Source organism: Carica papaya, chromosome 7 (genome assembly GCF_054855325.1).
Source record: "Carica papaya isolate Zhongbai chromosome 7, ASM5485532v1, whole genome shotgun sequence".
NCBI classification, from domain to species: domain Eukaryota; kingdom Viridiplantae; phylum Streptophyta; class Magnoliopsida; order Brassicales; family Caricaceae; genus Carica; species Carica papaya.
In genome coordinates this window covers 1088096-1107920 of record NC_142315.1, presented here as the reverse complement: position 1 = coordinate 1107920, position 19825 = coordinate 1088096, and the positions used below count along the sequence as shown (strand labels likewise).

The window sequence follows — 19825 nt, the reverse complement described above, 5'->3', positions numbered from 1 at the left end:
TATCGAATTTATGTATCATTATACAATGCATTCATATAAATATGACGGTTAAAAAAAATAATACAAAAATATGTAAACTATAAAAACGGATCAAAGTGAATTTTCTCACGTTAATACTTTCGTATAATAACTCTAACAAGAGTAATCTTATTATAAGAATAATTTCTAATATATTTATTATAATTTTGACTGCTTGATAATTAAAAATTTACTGATACATTTAAATTGATAATAATTATATAAATTTTTAAAAAAATAAAAAAAGAAATTACTTAAATACATTATGTCATTATAAATTATTTTTGATAATTTATTAATTTTAAATATATTGATATGAAAAGTATAAAAATAATGAACTTAAAATTAGCTAAAATAAGTTAATTAAGTTATTTTTATACAATAATTAAGATGTTTTTAGTATTCTGTTTGCATTATAAATTAATAATTTTTTCAAAGTTGATAAAATGTGTAAATAGTAATTTCCAATTGGCTTAAAAAAATTAAATAAAAAATAAATTATCCTTTAACATCAAATAAATAAATCATTAACTGATGCTACCTTAATTAGAATAATGATCAAATTCTAAAGGAAAAAAAGTCAATAAGTTCAACGGTTGTGATCTGCCTTCTAAATATCAAAAATAGAAACTGCGGTACCAAGTATTGTCCAATGCCTTAGTGACCTTGAGAAACCCCACCAATGGCTACAGACACCTGTCTCTAAAACGAAGGAGCTCTGGAGAGAGGGAAAGAATCGAAACCCTTTCACCTCAATTTTATTTCTTTTTACAGAAAAATCGAATTGAATTTCTCTTTTTTAGAAACTGAAAAAAAAGGGAAAAAAAATTGAGTCGGAGACGAAGTGGATCGGCCAGTGAATCGGCGCCACCGATTCGATGGAGGGAGTAGGGGCCCGACTTGGGCGTTCCTCGACCCGATACGGACCCGCCACGGTGTTCAGTGGACCGGTGAGGAAGTGGAAGAAGAAATGGGTCCATGTTTCTCCCTCTAACAATAATAGTAACAGTAACAATCACCATCATCATCACCACAGCAACAATGGCAGCGCTACTCCTAACGGTAATAACGGCTCGCATCTCTTGCTTTACAAGTGGACTCCTATATCTCAAAGCAATAATAACAATGGTAACGCCAGCAGCAACAGTGGCGACAAAAACTCCGCTAAAGAGGAACCGGCGGCGCCTGAGGAGCCGCCCAGGCGTAAATTCAAATACATTCCGGTACTTTTATGGTGGTTTGCTTCTTAATTTTCTGTTTTGCTATCTGGGTTTTGCTTATACTTGGTGTGTGATATATATATATTTTCTGGGTGATCTTGGTCGTTCATCTTTTGGGAGGTGATCTGGGTTACTTTCTCGGCGGTATGAACAGTGTTTAGGGTTTTGGTCTTTGTTTTTTGTTTTTCTTCCTTAGGTTGCTGAAGGAAGAATTGGGTTAGTGTCATTGCTTGGAAATTGAAGGAAGCGGAAAGAAAAATATTTGTGGGATCTGCATTTGATAGAACATGAGACTTGTTGATACAGAAAAACGGATTCTTTGAGTTTACAGGTTTTGGTTGGTAGATTTGGTTGATTTGCTAAAAAACTTGGGTTTGAATTTTGTTACGTTTGAACTAGAGACTGGAAAAAGATGTGGTTGATTGGATTTGTTAAAATGGTATTGATTGTATTTTTATATTTTCTATTTAATTATATTAGCTTGACATACTACACAGAAAAAGATGTGGAAAAAGAAGCATATTGGTTTTTTTTTTTTTAATCTGGTTTTAACTTCTAGACAATAAGATGCAAGTTTACGAGGACATAAACATGAACTTACCTGATGGGAGGTCAGTTCTATTGCTTGGCCAGATTTTGACAGATGTATTTTACTTTGTGTAAACAGAACATTATCGTATTATAATCTTTTCTATCTTAAGATCCTCCGTTATTTCATTTTTTTGGGGGCAGGGAGTTTTCTTTCTTTAATAAAAGCATTGGGGAAAGATGTCTCTTTGTTTAGTGAAAACATTGGGGAAAGGATTAAAACTTTTCTGAGAAAATTTAGTCTTAAATACTGATCGATGTCCATTGAAGAATGTATTTAGGTGCTATTTTACTTCTGTGTTCTAACAACAGCTGTTAATAGTTGAGGAATAGGCTTAGGAAGCGTGCTTGATCTAATCCTTGCAATGACTAATCGATTTCTTATTAAAAATTTGAAAGTTGTATTCGTGTTGATGCACTCTTATTTCTGCATCACCTTTAGTTGGTTAAAACCAATAAACCAATAGATTTGCAAGCAAAACTCGGAGATCTTAGGATTGCGTGCAGTATTATTCATATAGTCTTATCTGAAATCCAATGAAATTATAAGCAGCTTAAATAAGTTGGAAGTAGATAAACTTTAAGAATAGTTAGCTGGATATCAGCCCAAAATAAGAGACACTGAGAATTTTTGCTGATTTTTCCCTTCCTCGTGATATTGAGGTTAAGTCTATAGACAATTGAAGGAAACTTTTGGAGGGTGTATAATTTAGATGTGGTTCTTACTGTATGGGCTTTAGTTTGACCATTATCATAATATTAACCTCTTGAGCCATTTTGCTTCCTCACTGAAGCTCCTTCACCTGAACAGAAAAATTTTATGATGGCGAATTAAAAAAATGCAGCACAGATCTCTCTCTATTTGTTCTTTTTTAATATATTTTCCCATTTATCTTTTGTCTATCTCGCTCACCCAAAGAAGAGAGAAAAAACTTCCGTTAACGTTAACGTATACAATGCTTCTTATGTTGCACTGAAAGAAGTTTATGTTAAAAAGATGTGTTTTAGTTGCTACAGTTAAAAGCCTGCTGTGAATAAGTCTTTTTTAGAAGATCATATATATTATGATTTTTTTTAAAATAAAAAATGTGAAGTATATATTGACAAAGTACCAAAAGGGGGTACCGCCCATGTACAAAAAATTTATAATATAGTTAGGATGTCAATAACATTTTCAAAATTCTCACATCTAATAATGTCATGTTCTAACAAAATAAATCCAAAATAATGCAACCATCTATTTTTCAATTTATACAACCCTATCTCTTTATCCTCAAAAGCTTTGAATTTATCTCCTTCGAAAGCACCCCAAAAAATGGTCAATGGAATAAGTTTAGCCATGTTTCTATTAATATGTATACCTTCCCACGCCCACATTTCCTCTCTTACAGATCCCGACATCACCCAATTGATTCCTAATAATATATGTACCTTCCCACGCCTATATATATTATAATTTGAATTGCATTAAATATTTTTTTATTTGGTAATAGTATTTATTTTCCATGAAAGCGAAATTTGTTGCTTCCTTAAAGCAGCTAATATATATTTTTTGCTTAGCTAATATTTTCAATGAAAACTTTGGAAATATAATTAAGAAATATACCAAATGCCAGTTTTGCAAAAGGAAGGCTATATTTTGAAGAAAAGAAAATATAACTCCAAAAGTAGAATAGTAGAAAGCCTAATTTTATCATCTTGCTTGAACAAGATTTATTATATAGGGTCATACCTCTATGACCTCGAGTTCTAATAAGATACGATCTCAAGTTTGTGAATGAATTGTGACCGTGTGGTCGAAGCATGATTAGTGGCATGATGGTCTTGGACTATTGATATTGTAGAGGATTGTTCTCAGTCAAGATTTGACCTTGACTAGGGTGGTAGATGGTTGTTTGGCGGACTGAAAAGAAACAACAAGTTCTAATTGTGTTGGTTCATCTCACATTCACTCCTAGTCTCTACAGGCAACCTCTTTCAAATATACAATGTGGATTTTGTGATCCAAATGAATCATCTTTTTTTGCAGAGGCAAGAGAATAACAAGTTACAATTTTGTGTTTCAGTAGAATATGTAATTCTACTACTGTGACATTCATAAATGAAATAGTCACTGGGGGATTACCATTATTTTCTTTTACAGTTATGAATCTTGTATGTCTTCTTTGGTAAAGGAATTTGTTGGGGTCTTAGATGGCCAGAGGAACACATAAAGACTCTTAGATGAAAATGGAAAGAGATATAACTCTAGTTCCTTTGAATACGGAAGATTTTACATGCAACAAGGGCTTGATTCATATCATCTTGACTTGGTTATGATTTTTTTCCAATTTTTTGTGAAAATGATACACTTGACCGAATAGAAAATGCCGAGTCAAATCTTCTTCAGGTAAATAAATTGGCTTGATTTGGATTCGGAGACTCGTACATTTTTATATAACCATGTGCTATGGCTTGAATCGTTAGTCAATCCTCTTTCAATTAAGAGCAGTTGGCAATTAAATTCCAAATTTTTTCCTACCAATTTCATTCCATATCCCTAATAGTACAAAAGGAAACACATTGAAGGCAATTGAGAATGTGGAAAATTTTCTTTTACAGGAAAATTACCTCCTGATTCAAGAGGCACTTAATTTTTTTTCCATTCTCTTCTGTCATTGATAGTTCTGAAAATTTGCAGATTTTCTTCCTTACGTGTTTCAGTCATTATTAAGTCTAATGCTGTTTCTGATTATGGGGGTGTTTGGTTTGACCTATTTCTGGGTCAAACAAGCTTATAAGCTGGTCTAATCCAAAAATAAGTTACACAGGTGTTTTTCTTGGGCCATATGGCTTATAGTTCAGTGAGGTATACACTAAAAGATGAGCTGTAAATCTACTTGTTTTCTTTGGCTTAAAAGTTACGTAATAAGTTTGTTTTTTCTTCCCGATTTTTTCCAGAATGTCCTAATTAGGAATTACAAAATCCCTATTCATGTCCTTTTTGGTCATTTTAACAACTTTTCAACTTTGAAATACTCTGTTACCAAACACTCACAAATTTGTGGAACTTGTAAGTCCAATTAAAATACATCTGATTAAAGACATTTTACTTATTCATTCAAAAGTTTGTAAGTACTTGCTTATTATATGCTTTCTAAGACCTTTTGAGAAGTAAAAGAATCACATTCATTCTAATTGTGATGCGATTTTGTGATCCTGAATTTTATTTTGTTTACTTTGTTTAAGGCACAAACAATACTTTTCCCATTCTAGTGATTCTTGTCGAAAAAAGATAGAGTAATGCAGAATTAAGTTCAAATTTTTCTGTTGATTCTTTTGCCTCAGGCTTGACAAGATACTTGATTGTAATTATTCTCCAGTTAGACTTTATGATTGAATGGTTATTTGGGCTATTTTGACGATGCAGATTGCTTTGCTGGAGGAACAGAAAATAGAAGCTACAGAAAATGAGGCTGCAGAGAACCATGAGGAAGAAGCTAAACCAGGTGATACTGACCCAAGCATGGTGGATTCAACTCCCAGGAATGATGGTTCTGATGAGAAACCTGACATTAATGATGTGCCCATGGAAGAAAATCAGGTGAAGAGTAATCCATCCTTGTCCTAATCTCCCCTTTCCACTTTTCTTTCCTTTTGACATGCTTTTTCCTTGTTGAAGTTTTGATGTTGCATGCGCATAGGTAACTCCGAAGTTGAGTGATCGATTGCCCTTACTTGCTTGGACAACCCTTTACACTCTGTGTTTGGATAGAAATAATCAAGGGAAGGAAATGAATATTTTAAAGGAAGAATTTTTTTTTCTTGTTTGTTCTACAACTAAATATTGGGAAATTAAAGAAAAACAGTGGTATTGCACTGGGTACAGTTGCCCGTTATGGCTATGGAACTAAGTGTATACTTGGCTTTTATATGGAGAATAGAAGTGACTATTAGATTAAGTACAAGTACTTAGATCCATTTAATTATAGAAGGAAGAAAGTCAATGTAAGTCCATAGATAAGCTAAGACAATATTGTGTATGCCATTATAATTGTAGACTTTATCACAAAAGACAACAGTTTCATATTCTTTGTGTGAAAAAAAGTTTGAACTAATTAGTAATCCTTGATTGATCTGTTTTTCTTTGAACTTTTAGTCTATGAGCCCTCATCTCATCACCTACTATGAGTCTAGTTCTAAATTTATCAAATGTTTGTCATGCACATTAACCATCGAATTGGAGCAACATAGGAAATGAGAGAATTGTCGTAGATCTCTAGTCCTTTTTTTTTTCTTGAGACAATTCTTTATTTGATCAAGGTGTATAAAAGAAATTATATATGAAGATGAATGATTTCAACTACTCTTTATTATGGTAAAAATATAAAGTTGGTTAGTCAAGGATAATGTAGACTCAGACCCGACAGTTTATTTCGTTTTCTTTTTCTTTTTTTTTTTCTTTCCTTTCCTATTGCCCTAATTTATTTGAATGAAAAAAGAAATTCAACAAAAAATGAGGGAACCACGCAATTCTTTATTTTCTGATTCTCTCATCTTTCCGGTCACTTATTTTCTAGCTTTATTAGATTGAAGGAATGAGATGTCTGGATACACTTCTTACTGTAAACTTTTATCTAATCCGAACGTTCAACTTGATTTTGGTTTTAGGAGGATAATAAGTTAGTACGCCAAGATCTGAACGAAAGCACATTGGATTTGAGCTTGGGTTTAACAGCTCATGACAATGAGTCGGAAAACCTCAGACCAGATATGGCTCATCAGAGAGAGTGAATTCAAGTTTCTGCCGGACCCGAGTGGATGTAAGCCTTCTTCAGTTCGTATTTCATTGCTGTGAACAGGAGAAGGAAGTGGCTTAGCTTAGTTTAATTGTTCTGAATTTAGAGATTCAATTTTCCCCTCTTCTTAGGATAAAGTGTCCGAGTGGCTGAAAAATGTACCTTTTAGTCTCACTTGATGGTCCCTTACAATATTGTTACTGATTTTACAACTCTATTTAATTTTTTTTTTTTTTTCTTATCAAACATTGCATTTTGATTTGTCCATTTCTTTTCTTTCCTATACTTACTGGATATTAATATGATTGTACTTGGCAAACATAAAAGATCTAGATCTTTTAACCATTAATATGCACTGTCTTTTCTTACCTGCAGAAGGGCTTTTTGTGTTATATATTTTTATGGTGTTATCGTTTGAACCCTTTTGTAGTTTGACCTAGTTGGAATTCCCTGAAACATTTAACTATGATAAAATTATTAGCTTATTTATTTATTTTTTTGAACTTTAATTACGTGCATATGTATCTTCAAAAACAAACAGTTGTATAGAAAATGACAAAATCAAAATTACAATAAAATCAGATGGCAGAGAGTGAAACCTATATGTTGAGTACTGAATGCCAAATCCTTTCACATCACACCCAGCAGAAAACATGAATTTTGTCCAAAGTGCAATCTTCCATGACTCATAAGTATTTTACTGTTGGATTAAACAAGTACTTTGTTATGATAGAGTTACTTGGACTCCTGGCAAAGTAAAATCCAGGTGACACAAATTCTAACTCATGGCCAAAACACAACTCAAGTTCACATGAGAGATTACATAAGCTCAAGAGCTCACGGTTACAAAGGAAACATTGGCTACATGAGCTTAAAAGGTTATTGCCGCATTAAAGGAGAGCAAGGCCTAACTCAAGATGGAGCTCACGGCCACACGGGAGTCTACATGGAAGCTCACGGTCACATGGAGAATTATATGCATAGAGCAACACCTAATAACAGTAAAATTAGAACAATCGAGCAAAAAGGTCAAGATCCACAATTTCTAAAATGAACTGGATAGCTTGGATGATTAAACCTGTGATTCTGTTCAAAGTCATTGAGATAGTGCAAATGCAATCTAAAGCTTGATGAAATGACAACCAATCAGATCGTAGGGCAATGGCTCTTTATCCCACCACTTCACCAGGAATGAAACAACTGTCTGCTAGACCCTTTTAACCAAAACATTATACCAGAAGTTTGGAATGTCTAACTCAAATGATCAAACAAGTAAAGAGAAACCATCTAACTTTATTAGCAAATTCTGAAAGTTTTCTAGTTGAATTGCATAATTTCTTTTCGCTTTACAAGCAAAATGACAATCAAGATCCAGTTACGAATCCAAAAGCAGAGCATATCATATGTTGAAGTTGAAATTCAATCAACTTTGAGGAAAGGAATAAACGTGGCCTGATCCCTCCACTATGTAGGAGGCTATGAAGATTTCGTCATCATTGTTTCGCAACAGCAGCCTCTTCCTCGGAGTAGTAGTCATGCCTGAAAATGGATGTAACAAACTAAAGTCGATCTTGGATTGGCACAACAAATGTTAATTGGAAAACTGAAATGAATAGAGAAAAATGATTGCAAGAAAAACTATGGGAAAAACTTTCCAGCAGACAAGTAACAGAAAATTGGCAATTATGCCCTAATCATGTTCTACAACACTGCTCAACTAGTCTTGCTCAAAAGGTAAAGATAAACATCTCCCGAAGTAAGTATCTTTCACTTACCTTATTTTACGTGAAAGTTGATAAAGACCAGTCCCAGCCATTGCAACATTTACACTCAAAAGATTCCAGTTTTTCTGAAATTAAAAATTGAAGATAAAAAACAGTTAAAACTAAAGAAACTCCCTATGCATAATTGGCAAGAGAAATGAAACAAAGATTCATCTAAAACATATTAAACAAGAAAATTTCAAAAGAAAGAATGGAAAGGATCCAGAATCAGAAGGTTCCCAAATTGTAGGCAAAGTTAAAATATTTTCTTCTCTTAACATTTTGATGGTTGAAGTTTCCTACATATATGGAAATAGTTAAAAAAACTACATGAGGCAGCCCAGTTACTGAGTATTCAAGCATCAGACATCAATTAATATCAACGTCTACATCTCCACCTCTCTCCCCCTTACACAAACATATACAAAGAGAAAATAAGTTCAACATGAAGTGTAGATAAAATATGATATTTCTTTATCTTGAATGTTGATTTTACAAATTGGCACATATCTCCATCCCACAACAAAATATACTCGAGACCAAAGACAGCTATGTGGGAAATGAGGAAATGAAATCCCAATCAAACTGAAAATTCCAATGTCTAAATTAGATGATAACAGGAATCAAGTTAAACCAAATACATGGAGAATTTTGGAATTTCCGCGTTAAGAAAGGGCATAGGCCCTGATATCATAGGCCTTGTATGCTAAGACACCACACTTACATCACTATGTATGTATTACTAATGATTATCTAACAAATGATGGTTAACTCTATGCAAAAAGATCTACCATGTGATGGTTATCTAATCAGTAGTCCAACTTACAGGAGTGATTACAGTGCTGTAACGTGACCAAATAAGTCCAGTGCATGTAACCGCTGGGTAAGACATGACAAGATCAATAAACTTCGGTTAAAAACAGAAAATCCCTAAAACCAAATAACAATTTATGGAAACCATCATTGGCCAAATGGATACATGCTCAATCGCATATGAATTCTTTAAAAAAACATTGAACAACATGTACCTATTTGCTGAGGATATGAGAGCTTCTCTGGTGGTTTAGAGAAATCCGCAATATTTGCTATGCTTATTCCCCATTTAAATGTCGGTGCCCAAAAGTGAACTGCATGACAAATGAAATCACACTTACACCCTTCCTTTCAAGATGGAAGCTGAGTTTTCAGCACCGAAGAATTCACAGTACGAATTACATTGCAATTATGCATATTAAGCCAAGTATGAGTACTAAAACTAGGAATTGAATAAAAATTAACGAGAAATGAACTAAGCACATTGTAGAATGTTAACAATGAGATCAATACCAATCTTCAGTGAGAAATCATACTTTTAAACAAGAAATCATAAAAACCTTGAATAAACTACTCTTCAACACTTAATTTTAACTTTTTAAAAATTTGAAATCTTTATCACAACTTCCACTATTTTGGTGATTATTCTACCCAATTGCCAATTGCCCATGTAGGATAGAACATGTTTGGTTCTTCCTAATACTAATTGAAAAATAATTTCTTTAACCTTTTAGAAAGAGCATTTTTTCCGAATAGATTCAATTGCTTGCTAATAACCTGCAATTAACTAAGCGTACAAAATATTCGTAGATTTAATCAAAGATCAAATCATTTAAACCGAATTTTCCGAAACAGTAACACAAACAAACAAAATAACCCAACTTACCCACTTTGACTATCATGGTTTTTTCTAAAATGTTTTATCTCTTTAATTGATTAAAAATGAAGGATTTTGAGATTTGAATAATTTCATAGAAACCTGGACTATAAAATTCAATGCCACAAATCCGAAATCGGAGAATCAAAAAGTCAAAAATACAACCTTACGGCAATCCACAAACAACGATTCTAAGGACAAACCGAGCTGAATCTCCAAACGGGTATTTTTGTTTTCAAAATCGCTGAAGATAGATGGATCATTTGGAGGTATTTGCACAACATAGAAATGTAAAGCGGAAAAAGAAAAATGACATGTACTAGAGCATAACGATATGCGAGTGACGTAATAAACCGAGTCAACTCACTGGTTTTGGGTCCTGCGGGGTGATTCCATAGAGCTTGCAGCTTCGATGTCATGGAGTCCTCTCTCTCTAAGAAGTTTCTTTCGCCTCCTCCTGTTTGGTGGGTGAAAATGATTCTACCCTCCAGCCCAGCTTTTGTACTTGATCGACGTTCAAGCGTTTCGGTTACGTCACCTTCCAGCTCGGTATCCACCTTAAAACGTTGTCGTTTTATCCCACGGTGAAATATTTGCAACTTAGCTTTTTATTGAATTCAATATAGTACTAGTAAATTTTATAAAATTACACTTTTGCCCATAATTCATGATATAAATACAAAATGGTTATATTCAAATTTATAAAAAAAAATATTATACTTATTTTGCTATATTTTATTATTATTTAATATATCTTACAATTAATTAATTATTACCTCCGGGATTTTATCCATTAAAATTAAATTTTTTTAAAAAAATTAATTTTAAAAATTAAGAAAACAAAACTATTTTCTAAATAATAATCCGATCCATTTCTATCAAGAGAAATAGCCCAAATGTGCTATAATTCTTAAGCCCACTGGGCCGACTTGTAAGCCCATAACTTCTCTACTTTAAACGACTCCGTTTTGGGTGTTTCTGGTCAAGCAACAGCTCTAAGACGAGCTCGCTTCTGGTCAAAATTAGGGGGAGAATTTTGGGCTTTCTGGAATTGAGCTGAGAAATCAGAGAGAGTTGGGGCATTCGAAGGTCGATAAAGAAAAGAGATAGCTATTTTGAGAAAGGGCAAAAGGCCGAGGAATGAAATGCAGACAAATCAGTAGGCTGAGCGGGATTTGACTGAAGTTTAAGAGCCGAGTCAAATACAAAAAGTAAAAATATGAGAAGGTAGAAGAGGAAGAGAAAGAAATCTTTTCGCAACAGAGAGGTATTTGAGGAAGAACTGGTTATCTGCGGTATAATCTGGCTCTTTTTCTCTTTGTTTTCTCCTTGAGTTAATTCCTAAGATTTTTTCCCCTTTGTCAGTGTCAATTTTGTGTTGAATATTGATGGTGAAATGAAATGACTTAGAATTAATCCATGACATGCTTGCTCTGGTGAATTTAGTTCATTGCGAGATCATCTCTGGTTATAGTATCAGAATTTACAGGTGATTTAATGTTGAAAATGAGAAAAATGAGTGAATGTAAACAGAGATCGACATTTAGGATTTGTTTAGAACCAATGAAGAATTTTTGTCTGAGTTCATTTGAAAATCAGTTTCTAGTTTAATTAGGAGATGATGAAATTTAGTTGAAATTTGATACTTTTTTGTTTTGTGAAATTTAGTTGTTCCGAACATAACCTGTGTGTACACTAATTCGTGGATATAGTCTAGATTGGCTAGAGTTTAATTGTGCTTATTTGCTTGAATAATTAGATATATTGTGAGACTTGAAGAAGCCTGTGACTGTTGATTGAGAGTAAAGAGACCAAGTTTTCATGGATACACAGACGCAAAACTCTTCGCTGCAGAAGCTTCAAAATGTGGAGAAGGTAATTAAGAACTGAAAATCTAATCCTTTTGGGGTTAAAATGTTGACTCTATGCAAGTTTAAGGGTTTGTTTCCTTTTTTTTCCCCTTAATTTTTTGGTACAGAGAATTGTTAGGGTTTTGGAACTGGCAGGAGGGATTATGGATGAACTTGCAAACCCTACTGGACCTAGAAAAGAATTCATCAACAACCATTGCCTCGAATTCATGCAATTAATCAAGGTCTTTCCTTTATTTCTCTAAATGTTAAGTTAACCTAGTGCCTCTGAAGGATTCGTTCAAGTTCCTTTTGCACCTTAAACTTTTAGTTTCTTCGAGTAAAAGCCAAAATATGATAAATGAAATTGGAAAATATTTCTCCAACATATGTAACTATTGTTTATATAGTTGGTGTAATCTATAGTGTGATGATTATAATCCAAACACTGTGACTTTATTTTACCTCTAAGGTTAGGTTCCATGAACACATTTTCTGTTTATCAATCTAACTCTAAGCAGAATATAAATCATTGTACCGAGTTACCTTGTGTTTTGCCTCGAGTTTTTTATTGTCTTGCTATCTAATGGGTTAGATAGTTTTCTTTTTTTTTTTTGGATGTTAAATATAAATTTTTCCCTTTGAGTTTCATAATAAGTTTGATTTTTATGAAAAGTAGGATATCCAAGTGACATTAAGGGATGAGATAAAGAGTGCATGTGAATACCGTCCATTTGAGAAGTGTGATTACAGTGCAAGAATAGCAAATGAGATATGTTGCAAGAAGCTGGAGTATGTGCTGTCACAACTGGATGGGATGAAGCAGACTATCGACGAATATCACGCTTCCATTTGAAGATGCATTTTGTGTAGCATTTGCTAGTGAGTTTCTGGTCTTTCATGAATTTCTTATATATTCTGTACACCATATGAATTCCGTGGCACTCATCTTCTTTCTCCACGATCCAGACAGTTCATAGGAGATTCAAATTTGGAGAATGGTTGTGTTTAGCTAGCATCAAATTAACAATTAATTTTTAGTTTCAGTTATTTTCGGTCATCGAATATTTTCTTGCTTTGTAGGTGTGATGCCAAACAGCAAGCTGATCAAGAGAAGCTAAGCAGGCACGGTATGCTTGCTACTTTTACTTCCATTCCCTTCGGTTTGTCTTCACCGATATTTCAACCTTCCTATGATGACTAACAAGTCATAAGAAATCAACTCCTCCATTCCTCTCGGTTCTTATAACTTGATTTATTCTGTCTTCTTCATTTCAGCTCGTTTTGGTAGCTACTGGAAACTACATATTACCAAATATAATTGCTTATCCTAGTTATATTGTTGGTTTAGAAATCAATGAAGTTGATGATGCAGAATATTATGTTGCACTAAATTCGTTTTACGCCTGTTAATTGAGCATTGCAATTTAATCATTTAATCAAACAATTTAGAGCAATATGAGCTGTTAGATGTTTTTGTTACCACTAAATTTGAAATTAATAACGGTAGGAATCCAAAAAATATTGAATTTAATCATTAAATTTATCTTAATTAGCAATTTTGGTTTAAATAAAATTTCACTCTTTACCCATTTTTAATACATTAAAAAATTACCAAGAGAATATAATTAAATGGATATATTTTAAATATAATATTCCAGCATGTTTTGTAAGAATCCTCTTTTTTTAAAAAAAAAATTATACATTTTCGTATAGTAATTGAACATTAATTATAATTTACTTAATTTCTTAGTAAGAAAATTATATAATTTTTAATTAAATTCATATATGTTACAAATCAAAAAATTAACCAGCAAATTTTAGTCTACCAATTATTCAAGTTCTAAAGCATTAGAGAAACCCTAATTTTGACTTACATGTGGTTGAAACTTAATATATATTTTATTGTAATAAAAAAATAATAATATTGAAATATATAAAATTAATTGTATATATCAGGCAAATTCCAGAGATCTGAGAATTCAGGACAAGGGGGAGGATACTTCAGTCTTTTCACATTCTCTGTTCTCTGTCTCTCTCTCTCTCTCTCTCTCCGCGCGATAGTTTGGAACCCGTTTCGCCATGGAAGACCTTAAATTATGCATCCTACTGGGCTGACAAAACCGCTAGTTCTTCTCTTTGTAACGTTAGGTACCACCATTATCTTCCTTCTCTTTTTCCAGCCATTCACAGAGCCTCACCCCTCTTCTTCTACACGACGGGACTCCATGGCTCGAAGCTTCATCTTGTGGCTTCACGGGTTGGGCGATTCGGGTCCCGCCAATGAACCCATCAGAACTCTATTCACTTCTCCAGAGTTCAGAAACACCAAATGGTCTTTTCCCTCTGCTCCTTCCAACCCAGTCACCTGCAACTGTAAGTCTCCTTTACATACATAGACACACATATATATGTATCACGCGTGTTGTCATGGCTTGGATTGTTGGATCCGGGTTTACACAAATGGATGTTGATTTTCTTGTTGGCTTGATAGTTTGATTCTCTTGGTGGTTTTCTGTATGGTCAGATGACTCAATTTGAAACGGAATGTTAGACGTTTTAGCAGTTTATGATGGTAGGTGACTAGTGAAAAGAAAAAACCCAATTCCCATTTGACCTACATTCTTGATGCAATTGAATTTTTTGTTATCAGTTTCTCCTTTCGAATGATGCTGAAAATGAACCATAAAACTGAAGCTAGCAAAGAGAAATGGATGGTTAGAAAGGCCAAGAGAGGTACTTTAATATGATGTATGTATTGTATTGATATTCAATATATTGGATTCATCTGTAAATAGCATTTGTCAGCTAAATTTTAGATGTCTCAGATTAGAAACAATCAGTAGAAATTTTGAGACTTTTCTAGTGATATACATGGTCTTATTATTCATTTTAACCAAGTTTGAGGGATATCATCAAACTAGTTGAAAAACTTTTAGACTCTTTTCTAGTGATTTTGTTTTACTCGTCTTATAAATGATTGACTTGGTACTCATCCTATCATGAAAATCAACTCCATTGTTACCTTTTTATCAGTATCTGTAACTCACTATAGTGGTTTTGTTTTCTTCTTTAAATTTCCCTGTTGGAGGTTTCTTTCAAATTGTATTTTTGTGTCATACTTTTTTGTGTTAATTTCCATATTTTCTATAGATGGTATGGTGATGCCTTCATGGTTTGACATTCATGAGATTCCTGTGACAGCTGTGAGTTACACTTCCCTTTCTATTCTATATCGAATTTCATTTAACTCATCTTTAGTTTACAAGTTGAATATTTTTGTATCATGAAATTAAGATATAAAATGTTCAAAAGCAATTCTATTTTTATTCAATTCTTGGGAAATGAATTGATGCTAAGTTGCTGATTTCATGGTTAATTATCTTATTATTAATACGTAATAACTTATTATAGGGTGACATGTCAAGCATTCTTTCATGTTGGAATTAGGCCTTTTCATCTTGATCATTGGACGTTTACGTGGATTCTGCCAGAAAATTTTTTTAACCATTCAATATTTTCGCCTAGAGGTCACTTAATATATCTGAGAAACACTATTATATCTGAGAAACACAGATGTAAGCTTGTTCATGATCAAGAGTGAGCAATTTGCACCTGGACAATTTTCAGCTCGCTTTCTTGATTTGCTTTCTGTTTTATTCCTTGGAAATTAGACTTCTTGCAGGCTCTCTAGTCCCTAGAATACAATTCCACCTTAACTCATATGGATTTTCTTGTGTACCATTTAAGTTTGTTAAGTTTATTTTGCTTTTGCCCATGTATCAGAGTTCCCCTCAAGATGAAAGTGGTTTGCTTAAAGCAGTTCGGAATGTGCATGCAATAATAGACAAAGAGATTGCCGCTGGAACAAATCCCAACAATGTATTTGTATGTGGATTTAGTCAAGGAGGTCTTTTCTTTTTCTCAACAAATAACTTCTGTCACTGAAGTTTATTACATTTGGTACCTTGCAAACTGTAACAAGTTTCTACAGGTGCTTTGACCTTGGCCAGTGTTCTGATGTACCCAAAAACTCTTGGAGGAGGTGCAGTCTTTAGTGGATGGATTCCCTTTAATTCCTCTATGCCAGAACAATTCCCATCAGATGCAGCAAAGGTAGTCGCAAAAATTACACCAGTTGTATAATGCAATATTCAAACCTTATTTCTTTCTGCAAATCCAATGTCTTTCCATTTCCTGTGCTTGCTGTTTCAACCTTGTATGAAATAGAATTTTTTCTGATCTGTTGAAGGATGATCAATTGGGTGCTAAGCATGGTGATCTACTTTTAGTTTTTTTTTTTTTAAATATAAAGTGTGAATTGTATTGATATGGGCACTAAGGGGTATCACCCATAAACAAAATTTGCAAGTCAATCAATGTATCAATAAGTTTCGTTAAATTCTCTATAGAACAAAGAGGATGACCCCATAACAAAAAATCAAGAATTCGGAACCATCTATTTTTAAGAATATCAAAACCATTTACATTATCAACTCCTTCAAAAGTCCTCTTATTCCTCTCATTCCAAACCACCCAGAAGATAGAGAGCGGTATTAAGTCTTTACTTTTAGTAGATTTGAGGATGTAAAAAAAAAAAAGAGAGCATGTAGACTTCACACAGTTCAAGATTTGTTTCTTTTATTATCGCTCTATTAATTGCAAATGAAACTAGAACTCTATTACTCTTATGTTTACATTTGGTTCGATTCTCATTCAATCCCTAATCAGTTACTAGTGATACTTCTCATATTAGTATTAATATACGTAATGTACAACATGATTTTCAGTTTGTTAGTTATTACTGCCTTACATTGAATTCCATAATTGTGGGAATCAACTTCTTCTCCTTCAAAGTTGGGTTAAATTCCCATATCAAAACAATTGAAAATATGAGTAGTGTTAGCTCAAATACAATAGATCATATTGTAACTATACAAAGTGAATGACTGATATGATTATTAGAATTAGAAATTGTGAAAGAAATGAAATAAATGCAACATTAGGTATATATCAATCTATCTGAGATTTAACACATTAGTGAGGAAAAAGAACAGTCTATCATTTCTCTGTGGGATTTTCCAGGTATTCTGAAATATGCTTTGCACTTTTATGAGATGTTGCATTTTGTTTCAATTCTAATATATTTTCATTTCTTTTAGATATCGATTATTTGATATGTAGAATTCTTAGTCATTTGTATATTGGATATTTATTGAATAACCCCACACATATCTTCAATTTTACAAGATGCATTTGTTTAGACTGAAATTAGAATGTAATTTTCATTCATATGTTCAATTCTATTATGATAGACTTGTATTCTCTAATCAATAGAGCAATAACAGAAACAACTAATTAAATTGGACGTGTACTATATTCCCATTCTTACTCTATGAAATTAAAAATTTTCACCCAACTCAACCTAATAGTCGAAAATCTTCTCTCTTTTTTGTAGACTCCTATTCTGTGGTCTCATGGAATGGCTGATAAAACAGTATTGTTTGAAGCTGGACAAGCAGGTCCCCCATTCCTTGAACGAGCCGGTGTAACCTGTGAGTTTAAGGTAATGAGCTTACTCTCCCAAACCTCTCTTGTTTCCTACTTCTAATAAAAAAAAACCTAACTTGTACATAATGCTTCAGGCATATCCTGGTCTTGGCCATTCAATAAGCAACGAGGAACTGCGGCACCTGGAATCGTGGATCAAGGCTCGTCTACAGAGTTCTTCGTAAACGTTTGAGTATTCTTGAAGTTACTCGGAGTTATTAAGTTATGATAATCAGAAATTGGTATCCCGGTTGTTGATTAATCATGATATACAAAAGGGAAAACAGGTTCTGCCAGTAATTTCCATGTTGTGCTAAAGAACTTGAGGAATTTTCATTTGCCATTCCAGTCTATTGACTGCTTTATCTTTTATACTTTTTGGGACATATATAGTTTGGTAAAGTATAGATTTACACTTCATAATTTGATCTGTTTTGAAATAAAATTTTGTAATTTATTCTATGAAGGTTTTACACATCATGCATTTCTTTTGGCAATCTTAAACATGTTCAAAACAAAATTTTAATCTTGTTATTGTTTATAGTAATAAGTTTCTCTACCAGTTAAAGACAGTAAATTAGAAGGTTTGGAGTTGTATGAGTTAACCAAATAGCCAAAATGCAAATGGAACTTTACCGAGTAATCAAATTAATTACTCTCGATGTCATAGTTTAGTTGTTAAAATTTTTACGTTTTATTTAAAAATTATGAATTTTGAATCTCATTCGGGATATAAAACTTATTATTTTGTGCGTTTTATGAGTTAGAATTGACTGAATTATAATATTTAATTTAATAAAATTAATTATTTATTATTATATTTATAAAATTGTGATGATCAAATTTGCTATAATAATAGTTTTAAAATTTTTATAAATAAAAAATTTCTCTGAAAATGTGAGCCTCAATATAATTTTATATATCCATCTCAGAAAAATAAATAAATAAATAAAACCCTCGAGCCTCGCCCATCCAACAATGGCGGTTTAAAGTGAGACAACAGGGACGCAGACAAAGGAACAAAAAACCCTAGCTGTAGGTCCCACTGCATGACTGTAATAATCACAAACAACAAAAACAAACGACCAAGATTCACTCCCCCAATTCACTTATCTTACACTGCGTCACACCTGAACACTTCCTCTCTTCTCTATAGACTCTAGACGTCACCTCCTTCATCCTCCTCCTTCTGATTCTCTCTTTCTTCTCCACAGCTTCAAAACCTCTGACTCCTTTTTCTTTTCTGCTTTTCCTCTCTCTCTCTGGTTTTGTTTTCTGATTAAACGATGAAGAAGCTTTACCGCAAAGGCACGGTTCATCCGTCACCGCCAATCATTTCCGACCACCTGGCTTTCCTTCCCGCCGCGATACTCACTCTCACGGCAGCTCTCTCGCCGGAGGACCGGGAAGTTCTGGCTTACCTCATCTCCTGCTCTAACAATAACTTATCCGGTCAAAAGAGGAGTGCTAATGTTACCCAGAAGAGCACCAACACCACCGGCGACCATCCTCCTCTTTTCAGCTGCGATTGCTTCAGATGCTACATGAGTTACTGGGTCAGGTGGGATTCATCTCCGAACAGGCAGCTGATTCATGAAATCATCGACGCGTTTGAAGATGGTTTGGTGCAGAACAAGAAAACGGTGAAACCCAGTAAGAAGGAGAGACGAAAGAAAGGTGGAGCCGGAGGAAATGGTGGAAACGGTGGCGGAGGTGGTAGTAGTGGAGGAAGTGAAGTTGGTAACTCAGCTGATTCAACTCGTACTGAGTCAGGTTCAGGAAAGAACGAGGTGAGCACTGAGAATGATTCAGTGGGGGAAAATAGCGGTGGTAGTGGTGGCTGTGGTGACGAAAAGGAAGGGGGAGAAAAGGGTTCGGTGAGAAACCTGGTGAGTTTCATCGGAGAAAGGATTTGGAGTGTTTGGGGCCAGTGATTTTCCGGGAAAATCAGGAAGAAAATTACGGTGGGTTCTTTCTTTCTTCGATTTTCTAGTTTTATTATTCTTCTCTATTAAGGAAAATGAAGTTTTTTTTCTTCTGTATAATACCCTTTTTAATTAACATGTAAAAATGGGTAGTTAAGTTTCGAATATATATATATATATATTCATCTCTAGTTATATCATCATCACCATTGTTATGCTGTATATTTTCTCTTTTATCTTTTTCTTGCTTAGACTTTCTATATTCGTAGTTAGATTCTTTTCTTTTTTATTTTCAAAGAAAATAAATATATTTAATTTATAATATTTTTATATTCTTTATTAAAAAAAATAATTTTTAAAATATATTTTAGGAAATTGGAATTACACTAAGCCCATTTCCTTTTCCTTCTCTAAAAGTACAATTTTCTTTTTCCTAATTAGGC

The 19825-nt window shown here is 33.4% G+C and overlaps 5 protein-coding genes and 1 non-coding gene across 9 annotated transcripts; 5 read left to right on the top strand and 1 right to left on the bottom strand.

Annotated features, from left to right (window-relative positions):
* Nucleotides 1-670: 670 nt before the first annotated feature.
* Nucleotides 671-6953, top strand: LOC110808091 (golgin family A protein). Its single transcript, XM_022033441.2, has 3 exons — nt 671-1241; nt 5236-5409; nt 6477-6953. Exons 1-3 carry the CDS (start codon nt 897-899, stop codon nt 6597-6599), a joined length of 642 nt encoding a protein of 213 aa, XP_021889133.1. The 5' UTR covers nt 671-896; the 3' UTR covers nt 6600-6953.
* On the top strand, nt 3519-3731 carry LOC148252856 (small nucleolar RNA U3). The gene has a single exon (XR_015813763.1). It is a non-coding gene; the product is annotated as a small nucleolar RNA U3 (small nucleolar RNA).
* Nucleotides 6954-7877: 924 nt separating the features above from the next.
* On the bottom strand, nt 7878-10582 carry LOC110808031 (mitochondrial pyruvate carrier 4). The gene is made up of 5 exons (XM_022033356.2): nt 10425-10582; nt 9396-9494; nt 9194-9246; nt 8380-8453; nt 7878-8143 (listed from the first exon to the last, which is right to left on the bottom strand). Exons 1-5 carry the CDS (start codon nt 10474-10476, stop codon nt 8098-8100), a joined length of 324 nt encoding a protein of 107 aa, XP_021889048.1. The 5' UTR covers nt 10477-10582; the 3' UTR covers nt 7878-8097.
* Nucleotides 10583-11065: 483 nt separating this feature from the next.
* On the top strand, nt 11066-13301 carry LOC110808066 (mediator of RNA polymerase II transcription subunit 11). Of its 2 annotated transcripts, none has more exons than XM_022033407.2 (5): nt 11066-11324; nt 11817-11932; nt 12036-12152; nt 12587-12789; nt 12991-13301. In XM_022033407.2, exons 2-4 carry the CDS (start codon nt 11879-11881, stop codon nt 12761-12763), a joined length of 348 nt encoding a protein of 115 aa, XP_021889099.1. In that variant the 5' UTR covers nt 11066-11324; nt 11817-11878; the 3' UTR covers nt 12764-12789; nt 12991-13301. The 2 variants fall into 2 exon arrangements, with proteins under 2 accessions (XP_021889099.1, XP_021889098.1); XM_022033406.2 differs by having other exon boundaries at nt 11066-11352.
* A 573-nt stretch (nt 13302-13874) lies between these two features.
* LOC110808090 (putative carboxylesterase SOBER1-like) lies at nt 13875-17919 on the top strand. Of its 3 annotated transcripts, XM_088208634.1 has the most exons (8): nt 14146-14283; nt 14435-14482; nt 14561-14643; nt 15061-15113; nt 15694-15817; nt 15902-16023; nt 17366-17473; nt 17553-17919. In XM_088208634.1, the coding sequence occupies exons 3-8, from the start codon at nt 14574-14576 to the stop codon at nt 17640-17642; spliced, it is 567 nt and encodes a 188-aa protein (XP_088064760.1). In that variant the 5' UTR covers nt 14146-14283; nt 14435-14482; nt 14561-14573; the 3' UTR covers nt 17643-17919. The 3 variants fall into 3 exon arrangements, with proteins under 3 accessions (XP_021889131.1, XP_021889132.1, XP_088064760.1); XM_022033440.2 differs by lacking the exon at nt 14435-14482 and having other exon boundaries at nt 14092-14283; XM_022033439.2 differs by lacking the exons at nt 14435-14482; nt 14561-14643 and having other exon boundaries at nt 13875-14283.
* A 633-nt stretch (nt 17920-18552) lies between these two features.
* On the top strand, nt 18553-19604 carry LOC110808065 (uncharacterized). The gene has a single exon (XM_022033405.2). The coding sequence runs from the start codon at nt 18744-18746 to the stop codon at nt 19389-19391; it is 648 nt and encodes a 215-aa protein (XP_021889097.2). The 5' UTR covers nt 18553-18743; the 3' UTR covers nt 19392-19604.
* Nucleotides 19605-19825: the final 221 nt, after the last annotated feature.

Coding starts and splice junctions, on each gene's coding strand:
- LOC110808091 (XM_022033441.2), top strand. CDS start 897: ATGGAGGGAGTAGGGGCCCGACTTGGGCGTTCCTCGACCCGATACGGA. Junction 1,242..5,235: donor GTAAATTCAAATACATTCCG/GTACTTTTATGG, acceptor TTGACGATGCAG/ATTGCTTTGCTGGAGGAACA. Junction 5,410..6,476: donor TGCCCATGGAAGAAAATCAG/GTGAAGAGTAAT, acceptor TTTTGGTTTTAG/GAGGATAATAAGTTAGTACG.
- LOC110808031 (XM_022033356.2), bottom strand. CDS start 10,476: ATGACATCGAAGCTGCAAGCTCTATGGAATCACCCCGCAGGACCCAAA. Junction 9,495..10,424: donor CCCCGCAGGACCCAAAACCA/GTGAGTTGACTC, acceptor TTTGTCATGCAG/TTCACTTTTGGGCACCGACA. Junction 8,454..9,193: donor ACAGCACTGTAATCACTCCT/GTAAGTTGGACT, acceptor TTTTAATTTCAG/AAAAACTGGAATCTTTTGAG.
- LOC110808066 (XM_022033407.2), top strand. CDS start 11,879: ATGGATACACAGACGCAAAACTCTTCGCTGCAGAAGCTTCAAAATGTG. Junction 11,933..12,035: donor AGCTTCAAAATGTGGAGAAG/GTAATTAAGAAC, acceptor TTTTTGGTACAG/AGAATTGTTAGGGTTTTGGA. Junction 12,153..12,586: donor AATTCATGCAATTAATCAAG/GTCTTTCCTTTA, acceptor TATGAAAAGTAG/GATATCCAAGTGACATTAAG.
- LOC110808090 (XM_022033439.2), top strand. CDS start 14,007: ATGCATCCTACTGGGCTGACAAAACCGCTAGTTCTTCTCTTTGTAACG. Junction 16,024..17,365: donor TCCCATCAGATGCAGCAAAG/GTAGTCGCAAAA, acceptor TCTTTTTTGTAG/ACTCCTATTCTGTGGTCTCA. Junction 17,474..17,552: donor GTGTAACCTGTGAGTTTAAG/GTAATGAGCTTA, acceptor ATAATGCTTCAG/GCATATCCTGGTCTTGGCCA.
- LOC110808065 (XM_022033405.2), top strand. CDS start 18,744: ATGAAGAAGCTTTACCGCAAAGGCACGGTTCATCCGTCACCGCCAATC.